Source organism: Mya arenaria, chromosome 17 (assembly GCF_026914265.1).
Source record: "Mya arenaria isolate MELC-2E11 chromosome 17, ASM2691426v1".
In the NCBI taxonomy this organism is placed as follows: domain Eukaryota; kingdom Metazoa; phylum Mollusca; class Bivalvia; order Myida; family Myidae; genus Mya; species Mya arenaria.
In genome coordinates, this window is record NC_069138.1 from 53298545 (window position 1) to 53311830 (window position 13286).

A 13286-nucleotide genomic window follows, 5' to 3' on the forward strand; every position below is an offset into this window, starting at 1 on the left:
CAAGTTAAACCATTTAGCTATGATATTACTATGTATACATAGTGCATTACAAAATGATATCATGGACTTTCGATCATTGTCCGATACTAAATCGAAATGCTTGGTCCGATAGCAAATTAAGGCTTTACGTTGATAGTGTCTATACCTCTTTAACAAATGTACACCTGGCACATTTGTAAGCCGAAAAGGCGTAGTCACGACCAAAATATTTATTTTGGTGTTCACTGGGTAAATTATATTGTTACCTAAAATCAAGCATATTGGGAAGTGTTATGAACTACCTGCACTAAATAATATTTCGATCCATCGATATTCCGGATTTTCAGCAACAACAACAACAACAGCAGCAACATAATGCTTTAGTGTACAATCAAAACTGCCTATATTTCATTTAAAGCTATAAGATTACAATTTCACGAAAGAAATGTAGAAAAATGCAAATCATATCATAATATATACATAGCCTACAATCATAAAATATACAGAGCTAACAAAAAGCATTGTAATGAATGTGGAAAATGGTTTTAAATCGAAAATAGTAATACATGTGAGCTATGATTTTAACACAATAAAAGTTAAACATTAATACATTTAGCATAATACGCAAGTGGATATTGTATTTACCTCCCCTGCACTATAAAAAATACATAGACGTTATCCGGTTTTTCGACCAACGCACCTGACCCTATTTGGTATTGCCAATGGATAATCTTAATCTTATCGTTGTTATTATTAATATACATCCGTTTTGGAATTATTTTTTTGACATAGTAACTTGTTCCGCCAATACGCATGAATGCATTGTTTTATTCATAGGAGTGTGTAGCGTACATTGACATGGACAAAATGATCACGGTTCCATATGTGACAATAAAGAAATTTCAAATGTCCGAATCCAAAGACAAATTATGAACTTTATTTTTTCCTTAGTCGAACTGCTCGACAGTAGGGCTTGGTAATACGATTGTCACGACACTACGAAGGAAGGTTTAACTATACATTTTATTTACAAACAAACATATATAATTATAAGCAACACAATCGTCATTAATACATAATAAGCTAAGAATATATTTTCACACATGGATGTATTTAGAATAGTTGATATATGCATTCCATTATTCATTTATAAATCGCATGTTATGAATATGTACAATCAGCTAGATCAAAGCTATAACATTATTTAGCGTTTTAAATGTGTTAAGAAGCTGTGTGAATAGAGTCGTTAACAGAGTCGTTCAACGTTATGCTTATAGATATGCTCAGTTATCGAATGTATGGACATATTAAACTTTACATTCATTTAGGCCACACTATTCTGCTAAAACCAGATTTCGCTTGAAACACACACATGTCAATGTGGAAGTTTATTCTTTCTTTATGCTGAAATGTTGATGAAATAGTAAGTATGAATTACCATCGTATTTTATATTCCTTTAGTCTTATCGATGGTGTCATCTGAAAGTTACTTTAGAATTACTCGGTAAGAACATTTTGTCAAGATTTGTAAACACCTGTTCAATCTCACTCGAAATATCCTTCAATCTCTCTCTGACATACTTGCTGTTATTAATATATAGGTTATATAAATAGAAATTTCATTTTCTCTGGATAAAACACAAAACAAGATTAAAACACGGCGCCGATAAGCACTCGGGCATAAAACAATAACAGCATTACCAGCCTAGTTTGCCATAAATCTCAGAGGGCATAGCATCGCCGCTTTTATGCCTCTTATTTATCATTTTTCTTTAGAAAACCTATATACTTTCAACAAGATGGGTAATAACAGCACCCAAAAGAACAAAGCTCATAACGTAGTAAATCTGCATGTATACGATAGTACCAACACTCGGTTCTGGAGGGGGTGTAACTGTTTGTGTTGCGTTTATGCACTCCAAATCTGGACAAAGGCGAACTTTCTTGACATCAACGCGGACACCTAGCCTAAATTCTCCCGTCTCAATGTCATTGATTATTCGTGTCGCAACATCGGTGAGATTTATTGTGTTTGAAGATTGGTAATTCAGATCGTATTTTGCCCGATCAAGTAGCAGAACAGAAAGCGTGACTTCGCCAGACGTATGTGTGCTCCTCTTATTACGATTGTTCGTATTCAACGGATTCTTAAAAAACGGATAAAAGAAGACATCAATGGCGCCCTGGATGTTTATCTTACTGTATTCTCTGAATGATTTTTCAAGTTTATAGGGTGCACTTGCAATGTCTTCCGTGGACTCATCGTTGCTAATAACAAGTTGCAGTATATTAGAAATCTTGATTTTTCCACATTTAAAGAATGTCTCTAGACCCTGACCGATAGTAGCCCAGAACTCACTTATAATGCTAGATTTGATGGTTATAAGTACTCGAAAAAAATTGCTCCACCCAATGTCACAAAACGACGGTGCATCTGGAAACGGATCGACGTAACATTTGGAATGGCTCTGAAAGGCTAGAGTTTTGATTTCGCCACAACTGGGCGTATTGTACGGTCGAATAAGTGGAACCAGCGCCACTTGTAGACATTTTCGAACGCCATCGATCCAATCTTGTCCGATTTTGTCGAATCCGTTGTAGTTTTCGGAGTACAAGTTACAGAATTTCTCGCCATAGCTAATTGCATAGGAAGCTTCAGTACCAACGCATGGAAACCTTTCCTGAAACATTGAAAAAATGCTTGGTATATGTTAGATATTATATACGGACGCGAAGTGCAAATTATGTTTAAGCTTATTGTGCAAAGGGTAGCGTGTGTATATTAAAATATCATTGTTATTTACCTGCACACTACTAATTAAATGGTTTTTACTGGAGTGATAAAAGTTTCGAAAACGAAACAAATAAATCTGTTTTTATTGTAGTACGTACCTCCAAACATTCCTTGTACCAGTTGCATTCTGACCCATCAGGGCTGCTGCACCAAGAAGGGAGAGGAGTGCGTGGGACAGTTGGTAATGCATAGCCTGGCCTACACGAGCAGTCGGGATACACAGGCCCTGAATGAGTAAGAATATATTTCCATCCATGCTTGTTATCAAACTATACGTGAATTTATGGTCAGTAAAACAAATTGTTTAATACAGAAGAAGTACATACCTTCCTCTAAACCATGTTGTTCTAGCATGCATTGATAATAACAATACACGGCTGTTCGGTAAGTACAAGTGTGGTTTTCTCTCGATTTCTCTTCTATGTAATCTTTCGTTAAACAAGTAGACCACTGGTATTTATTATTATAATCAGGGAAAGCATAGCAGCCAAAAGATCCTTCGTCACAAACAACCCCAAATGATTGGTCAGGCAGACCTGAAACATAATACAATTCCAAACGTCAACATCAGGATGGTATAGGTCTAAACCTATCATTTATCGTCGCATTAAATGTTATTTAATTCATTTTAATTTAAACTCATACTGTATATCACGTTACAGTCAGGTCAGTGTTTTGTTGTTCTAATAGGTTTTGAAAATTGTGCATTTTGAATATTTGATATATGCATTCCATTATTCATTTATAAATCGTATGTTATAAGTATGTACAATCAGCTAGATCAAAGCTATAACATTATTTAGCGTTTTCATTGTGTTAAGGAGCTGTGTGAACAGAGTCGATCAACGTTATGTTCATAGATATCTTCAGTTATCGAATGTATGGACATATTAAACTAAACATTCATTTAGGCCACACTATTCTGCTAAAACCAAATTTCGCTTGAAACGCACATGTCAATGTGGAAGTTTATTCTTTCTTTATGCTGTAATGTTGATGGAATAGTTAGTATTAATAATCATCTTATTTCATATTCCTTTAGTTTTATCGATGGTGTCATCTGAAAGTTACTTTAGAATTACTCGGTAAGAACATTTTGTCAAGATTTGTAAACAACTCTTCAATCTCACTCGAAATCTCCTTCAATCTCTCTTTGACATACTTGTTGTTATCAATATATAGGTTATATAAATAGAAATTTAATTTTCTCTGGATAAAACACATGCAATAAAACGATTAAAACACGGTGCCGATAAGCCCTCGAGCATAAAACAATAACAGCATTACCAGCCCGGTCATAAATCTCAGAGTGCATAGCATCGCCGTTTTATTATCCCCTTATTTATCAAATTTCTTTAGGAAACCTACATACTTTCAACAAGATGGGAAATAAAAGCACCCCAAAAAACAAAGCTCATAACGTAGTAAATCTGCATGTAAACAATAGTACCAGTGATCTGTTCTGGCGGGGGTGTAACTGTTTGTGTTGCGTTTATGCACTCCAAATCCGCACAAAGGCGAACTTCCTTGACATCAACGCGGACACCTAGCCTAAATTCTCCCGTCTCAATGTCATTGATTATACGTGTCGCAACATCGGTGAGATTTATTGTGTTTGAAGATTGGTAATTCAGATCGTATTTTGCCCGATCAAGTAGCAGAACAGAAAGCGTGACTTCGCCTGACGTATGTGTGCTCCTCTTGTCACGGTTGATCTCATTCAACGGATTCTTAAAAAACGGATAAAAGAAGACATCAATGGCGCCCTGGATGTTTATCTTACTGTATTCTTTAAATGATTTTTCAAGTTTATAGGGTGCACTTGCAATGTCCTCCGTGGATTCATCGTTGCTAATAACAAGTTGCAGTATATTAGAAATCTTGATTTTTCCACATTTAAAGAATGTCTCTAGACCCTGACCGATAGTAGCCCAGAACTCACTTATAATGCTAGATTTGATGGTTATAAGTACTCGAAAAAAATTGCTCCACCCAATGTCACAAAACGACGGTGCATCTGGAAACGGATCGACGTAACATTTGGAATGGCTCTGAAAGGCTAGAGTTTTGATTTCGTCACAACTGGGCGTATTGTACGGTCGAATAAGTGGAACCAGCGCCACTTGAAGACATTTTCGAACGGCATCGATCCAGTCCTGTCCGATTTTGTCGAATCCGTTGTAGTTTTCGGAGTACAAGTTACAGAATTTCTCGCCATAGCTAATTGCATAGGAAGCTTCAGTACCAACGCATGGAAACCTTTCCTGAAACATTGAAAAAATGCTTGGTATATGTTAGATATTATATACGGACGCGAAGTGCAAATTATGTTTAAGCTTATTGTGCAAAGGGTAGCGTGTGTATATTAAAATATCATTGTTATTTACCTGCACACTACTAATTATATGGTTTCTACTGGCCTGATAATAGATTCACAAACGAAACAAATAAATCTGTTTTTATTGTAGTACGTACCTCCAAACAGTCCTTGTACCAATTGCATTCTGACCCATTAGGGCTACTGCACCAAGAAGGGAGAGGAGTGCGTGGGACAGTTGGTAATGCATAGCCTGGCCTACACGAGCAGTCGGCGTATACAGGCCCTAAATGAGTAGGACTAGATTTCCATCTTTGTGTAAAATTTGTAATCAAAATACACGTTAATTTATGGTAAGTAAAAAACAAATTGTTTAATACAGAAGAAGTACATACCTTCCTCTAAACCGTGTTGTTCTAGCATGCATTGATAGTAACAGTAAACCGTTGTTTGGTTCATACAAGTGTGTTGTTCTCTCGATTTCTCTTCTATGTAATCTTTCGTTAAACAAGTAGCCCACTGGGATTTATTATTATACCCAGAGAAAGCATAGCAGACAATAGATCCTTCGTCACAAACAAACGCAACTGATTGGTCAAGCAGACCTGCAACATAATACAATTCCAAGTGGCAACATTAAAATGGTGTAGGTTTAAACTTATCATATATCGTCGCATTGAATGTTATATATTTTAATTTAAACTCATACTGCATCTAACGTTACAGTCAGGTCAGTGTTTTGTGATTCTAAGGCCACAACAAATTGATCATTTGTTCTACGGCAATTTAAGGCAATTCAGAGGAGAGCGCAAGGCGAAAAATAAAATAAAAATTAAAAAGTTTATTTCTAACTAAATTTATCATGCAATATGTCAAGAAATGCTTTTTAATTGCAAACATAGGTTCTTAGTTTAAATATAAATGAAACGGTTTTGATTGTATCACATGAAAATCTGTCTCAATATATAACAAATGGCAATAAGATCCAGTGCTTTACTATTACTTAAGACACTGCCGATTAAATTGCGGGACAACACAATTGAAGCAGTATTAAACAAATCTGCAAATGTGGCACCGGTCATTATATTAGAGCAGGTGGTGGAATAAAGATGTTTCCCTTTCAAGACAGACAGACAGACAGACAGAAAGACAGACAGACAGACAGACAATTTATTTTGACTTGTACAATGTACATCGTCAACAACACATAATGATATAACATATAATGTCAACGTGTATGTAAAGTAACAGATAATGCAAACAAATTAGTATATATATACAAATATATATGTACAAAAGTATTCAATACTTCTAAGTAATTAAATTAAATAAACTAATATATATATATATATATATATATATATATATATATATATATATATATATATATATATATATATATATATATATATATATATATATATATATATATATATATATATATATATATATATATATATATATATCAGAGGATGAACATTAAATAGAATTATGTTCTAACATTAATCAAAGCGGATCTTTCTTTGAGAGCATTTTTAACAAACAGACATAAGTTAATCAGTTCAGCTCTATTGTTAGATTTCAACAGCTGCATATATTTAAATACAGAAGGTCTTATAAAGTAACAATTGCTGATATATTTCTTTCTTAAATTGCTAAAGGATTTACAAACACAAATAAAATGATATTCATCTTCGATGTCATTAGAGTTACAACACAAACAATATCTTTGGTTGCGTACAACGTTATTTCTATTGTATCTACCAGTTTGAATATGGAGTGTGTGCACGGACAGCCGTAGTCTACAAAAGAAAAAACGTAAGCTCTTTGGTAAAATATCTAAATAAGGTTCATATTCCAGACAGGTTTTAAAATGTCTATACACATCTAACACCGTACTATTTTCTATAGTACTATACCAATCTTGTTTAAAAGTATCTATAATTCTACATTTGATTTTTTTTAATGAATGATTTAACATCAAAATTGTAAATATCACCAAACACATAACTAAAACCATAATCATTTAATATCTTTTTAACATTATACACCCAATTACGGCAACCTTTATCACTATCACTCTTAGCCTGTTTGTATACAGATTGTATGATTATATTATCACTGTTAGCAACCTTAAACAAATAAGACAATATACGCACATATCTATGAATATACAATGGATATCTACCCAACTCTCCGTAAACAGTGGCATTGCAAGTGTTTGTTTTAACGTTCAGTAATCTTTTACAAAATTTCAAATGAATTCTTTCTAATTCCTTTGATTTAGTATACCCCCAAACCTCTGCCGAATAATTTAAAATAGAACCAACAAATGCGTCAAATAACTGACACATAATTTTGGGTTTTAAGTCATAATCTTGACATTTACAAAATAATACGTTCATTGCCTTAAGTGCTTTGCCATTTAAATGTTCTTGGTTCAGGTTAAAATTTCCAGTATAATTAAAAACAACACCCAAATAATTAAAATCATCAACAACTTGTATATCATGGCCATTGTAAGTCCATCTTTCATTGGGAAATAATCCGCCTCTTTTACGAAACACCATGATTTTCGTCTTATCAATATTCACCTTTAATCCCCAGGTATTACAGTAATTTGACAAATTGTCCAAATGGGTTTGAATTTCTTCAGGAGATTTTCCTACAATGGCCATATCATCAGCAATAGCATAATAATGACAATATCATCTATTTGTAATCCTGAATTAATATCATTTTGTAAATACAATTCAATATCTTCCACAAATAAAGAAAATAACAAAGGGGACATAACTTCACCCTGACGCAACCCGACAGCATAGCTAAAGTATTCAGAATATGATGACAACGATTTTACACAAGATTTAACCTTCATATACATATCACGCACTATTCTAAGTATTTTTCCCTGTATTCCACATTTATACATTTTCAGCCATAGGGCATTTCTATAAAAAGTATCAAAACATTTCATCATATCAACATATATAACATAAAGCCTTTTGTTTTCAAACAAATAATTTTGAATAAGAGATAACAATATAAATACAGCATCAGTGGTAGAGCGCCCTTTTCTGAATCCGAATTGGGCATCCGAAATAATATCATGTTGTTCACAAAACTTTTCAACACGCTTATTTATAACAGTGGTAAATAATTTCGATAAACAACTAACTAAAGTATTCCCCTATAATTATTTACATCAGAATATGATCCTTTTTAATGTAAGGGGATTATAATCCCTTCAGTCCATTGTTCGGGAAAATAACCCGAATTTAATATATTGTTTAACAAATTACATAGATGTGATGCTAAAATGTCTATAGTTTCAATAAAATATTCATTCAACATATTATCAGTACCATAGGCTTTACAACGTTTTAATGACTTAGTAGCATTTATTATTTCTTGTACAGATATTGCCTCGTCAAGTTCTGGAAAACTATTATTTGGTGCATTAAAATCATAATTAATATTAAAATCCTCTGCGTCATGATTAAGGCTGCCAAAGGCAGAGGTACTGAGATTTGCGAAATATTCTCGAAAATTATCGAGTGGAATTTTATTTGATTTGTTTGTAGTTTTAGACTTAAAATATTTCCAGAATTCTCAAGGCTTACTCTTTCTCAAATTTTCAATATCTCCCATTCTCTTTCTATAATCAATATTCTTTCTCTTACGAACTATATTCTTGTACTGTTTTTTCGCATTGCATAATAACAATCTATTTGCATCTGACCTATCAGTATTAAAAATTCTAAGAGCATCTAAATACAAATCACGTGCTACAGTACAATCATGATCGAACCAATTCTTATTGTTATGGGTATAATTCTTAAAATATACATGATCTGAATAAAAACGTCAAGACCTCGCCTTTACCACGAACCAATGGTTTATAGGTCCGTGCCTTGAAAAAAAATCATGACACCCTCCATAGCTTCAATGCCCGTAAGAAACAGGCCACTTTTATAACATGCCACTTTACTACAAATCGATCAAATAAAACAAATGGATAAGAACAAAGAATTGAAAAAATTAAAACAGTCATTTTACTGACAAAAGGTTTTATTTTCTGATTTTACTGATGTTATTTGTATATGTGTAATGCACTAGTCAATTGTAACCACGACCCCCATGGTCCGGGGAATAGCGGGGACTTTGACTTTCGGTCCAGCCAACTCCGGGTAAAACCAACGGCACTGCGGGGCCACCTGGAAGGTGAAAACACGGCCCATTTCACCGGCTATCTCCGGTATACCCCCGGTCCCGGGGGGGGGGGGGGCATGGTTACAATTGAATGGTGCATAAATACAGACTGTTTCTGAAACATTTACAAGTCCTTCTATTTTTATCAATTACGAGTATAAAACTGAGAAATGCATTTTAGAATTTAAAAAAATAACTCACGAAAACATGTTCATTTGTTGTAAGTCGAGTGTCCGTGTATTTTAATATGTTTTGCACTCAAAATCCGATTTAGTTATTATTTAACACTAAATTTTGAGTACAAAACAATGAATTACTTAAAACACACATAAATAATTATTGCCTTCGACGCTGTGAAACTGTTGTTGTTTACTGAAGACTATAATCCATTGACTATGACACTGATTTTCAATTAAAAATGTGTATCTTAACTGAAAGTATCCTGCAAATTAATACCGGAAATAGATAACAACGGTGCGTCCTGCAAAATATTCCCGACAAAAAAGACTGTCAACAAATATCGGCTGTTTTGCGGTTACCCGGACCTGATTTTGTCCTGACACGAGGAAAGTTTGCTCGCGGAGAATGTTAAGCATGGAAATACCTTAAAAAAAGGCGAAGACGACGTTGCAGGTTCAAATTTTAGGTAAAAAAACTTCAGAAAATAGAGGAAATTCAGAAGTAAAAAAAAAAATTATATGCGCGGCCAAATAGTAAGTGCGGGCGCAAAAAAAAAGTTTTTTATTTTTTTTTCGTTTTTCGAATTTTAGGTGCGGCAAATCCGACGAACAAATGATCAATTTGTTGTGGCCTAATAGGTTTTGAAAATTGTGTTAGTATTTGTTTTTAATATTAAAACAGTTAATTTTAAATAATGTTGGAGCAATGTTTAATGTTTTAAATAAATGCAGTTAACGATAAGGTTACTTGCACGATGTATGAATAACGTACACATACCAATGGAAGCCCTGGAGGGACATTTAAAATTGATACTTTTAACTCTCTTTTTTAAAATGTATTTGTAATTATTTAAAACGGGTCATAGTTTAGATTGGCTATCAATTCCTATTTTTTATTATAGTTACTTTTTAGCGTGTATTCAAATGTATATACGCCAATGAATTAATTAAAATGCTTTTGTAATGTATTGTAATGTTGAAAGAATCGTTGTTGCTACTATTATTTTTGTTGTTGTGGTTGTCGTTTTTGCACCCAGCTATTCGTTGTTTAGGCTGATATAAAATTTTAATTTTAATATTTAGTTTCTAATATGTATTTCAAGTTTTAAATATGAAGAACTTATTTACAAAACAAGTTAAAAGTATTTATCTTAAAAGTTAGATTTTAATTTCTAAATCATTATCTTTTTTATATGATATGTTTAAGTCGACCATGCACAAGGTGTGTAAACAAACTGTTTTCGACGAAACGTGTCGACGAAATAGTAGCATTGTTTTAAAGATTGTTCAATTCATTTATTACAATACACATACATAATTGAATCATGACAATTGCCTTGTAATATCAATCAGGTGAATTGTACAAAGTAGCTATAATAAAAAAATAGGAAACGATAACTAAATTAAACTATGATCTTTCTAGATAATACATTCCTGCTTAATGACAATGATAAACAACTAAATTGAAAATACAAAATATTAACATCAAGTACCTAGAAATAATAGAACTCCAAACATCCGTTTGTCCATGCTGCAAATCGGCAGGTTCTTTGCAAAATGCGCAACTACAAACTACATCAGGGCGAAGGTAAAACATGAAAGTGAGAACACTCTAGGTGACATTAGTAACAGACGAAGCGTTTACTCGACGCACCAATGAAAAGTAGCAATGTAACTTCCGCTTGTCCTTATACTTTTATTTGTTTTTCCGACCAATTTCATTAGACGTATGATTTAGTGATTCACGTGTGGCGTATGAGTCACAGGTGTAGGAACACAACGTTGATATAATTGTGTTCATAATAAGAAGGTAATCAAGACCCAATGGAGTTTCCGAATAAGCCTGAACTTTAAAAAAACATACACAATAAATTAACACAACCCTGATCTTTTCTTGAAGGGCTTGTATACAAACTAACTTTTGCGAAAATCGTGCTATTTTTTTGCTGTTTTCGAGATTTTTAATAGATGTTTCAATTTTTTTTCAAGTCAAGAGGTACAAAAAAATTGAGTCGGATCATTTTGAGTTGTCGGTTGGACCTTTGCAGGCATACATTTTTTAAGGATGGCCTTATGAAGTGATGGAAAAGAGAAGGGATATACCCGTGTCTACCCGTTCTTTGCAAGCCTCGCTGCACAAAATAGTCGATACCATCTATCCATAAAGTTTTGAATTGCCTGGATGAATATTTATGCAAAACAACTTCTTTTTTTAAATTATGAAACCAAACTTCTCATTGGGTTACAAAAGTTTTCCATCTCTCGTCAAGTCTTCCTTGTTATAAGCTATAGACAAGAGTAAATTAAAATAAATGACGTTAATTATCTGTTGTGCCGGCATTCCTTGCGATGAAAAAAGTAACCTATATTGCTGACATTTATTTATTCTAAATTGTATATGCATGTATATTAGTTAGTCAGGGCAAAACAAAAACAAATGTAAAGCTTAATTGAGTATTTAAAATAATTTTTTTACCCAAAGTTTACTTCCCCTTGTTTTAAATACATGTGATTGATTCTTTTATTCACTTTATTAACCATCCATTCGGTCACGTGTATGATATTTTAACGGTTAACATGTTACGGACGGTGTAAACATTTCAGCAGAATGTGTCAATATATGAGATGGAGATAAACAGTTAAATTGAAAAACTGAAACGTTACCACCAAGAAATAATTCTATGTGAAAACTGCGAATTTACATGCTTGCAATTTGCAGGCACTTTGTGTAATGCATAATAACCAACTATATCAGGAAGAAGTCAGATAGCAAGGGAATGAAAGTAAAAACATCCTAAGTGACATTCATAACATACGAAGTTAGAACTCTTTCGCCCCTGTCCATTGATTTTATAACACGTAGTAACAAACACTGTCAAACAGCACGCCCGCTTCATTATATAAGGTCATCCTTAAGATATTATTTGCTTGCCCGGCCAAATCTGTAGACCGTTCGTTGGTCGGTCGGAGATTTATTTTATGACTGAGTGACCCAGTATCAGTCACAGGCAGTGGAAAATAACATTAATACAAAATTTAAAAACACACACACATACAATATGTATGCGAAAAGCTACAGAAACAAGCTCAGTAGCAAAAGGTTTAAACATAAACCAGGTTTAATGGCACTGGGTAAACGTCAAAGACATATAACATAAAATCACAAACAAGAAACATGGAAAACCTGACCTCCTGTTGAAGTGCAAGGATGCAATAAATGTTTACTGTTTTCGAGAATTCAAACATATATTTAATTAAATTGTATGAACAAATTGATAGAGGCTTTCTTGTGTTGTAGGTCTGGCCTTATGAAGTGATGGAAAGCAGAAGGGATATACCCTTGTCTGCCCGTTCTTTGCAAGCATCGCTGCACAAAGTAGTACAACAATGTCAACTCATAACTTTTCAAATCCCGGTATACATATATTGCGTGACAAAAATATTACATCTCGAGTCAACAATAACAATGTGTTGTTTTCTGTTTTGTTTAATAGTTTTTTTCTCAGTGTGCTCTTGACAATACTAAAACTTAACTGTCCTTTTAACATCAAATAACTCTTCAAAACTATCGCTCTGTTCGCCTTTTACTTTTCATTATACCTATTTTACCTGGGGTTTGTTTGCTTTTAATTTTGTATCTGTAAATCACATGCAATGGGACAGAAGTGGGTCAATGCGTTGCGTAAATGTCTCCAAATTGCTCTTGTACCGTTGCTGCTTCCGTGCAATCACCCTAGCTGTGAGTAAATAAACGACGCTGCATTTGGAAGCCATTCAGAATGTTACGTGAGCCCGTACCCAGGTG

The 13286-nt window shown here is 33.6% G+C and overlaps 1 protein-coding gene across 1 annotated transcript; it reads right to left on the reverse strand.

Annotated features, from left to right (window-relative positions):
- Positions 1 to 343: 343 nt before the first annotated feature.
- Positions 344 to 11125, reverse strand: LOC128222783 (uncharacterized). Its single transcript, XM_052931896.1, has 7 exons — positions 10975 to 11125; positions 5486 to 5695; positions 5249 to 5376; positions 4224 to 5037; positions 3100 to 3309; positions 2872 to 2999; positions 344 to 2660 (listed from the first exon to the last, which is right to left on the reverse strand). The coding sequence occupies exons 1-7, from the start codon at positions 11009 to 11011 to the stop codon at positions 1761 to 1763; spliced, it is 2427 nt and encodes an 808-aa protein (XP_052787856.1). The 5' UTR covers positions 11012 to 11125; the 3' UTR covers positions 344 to 1760.
- Between the last annotated feature and the right edge of the window lie 2161 nt (positions 11126 to 13286).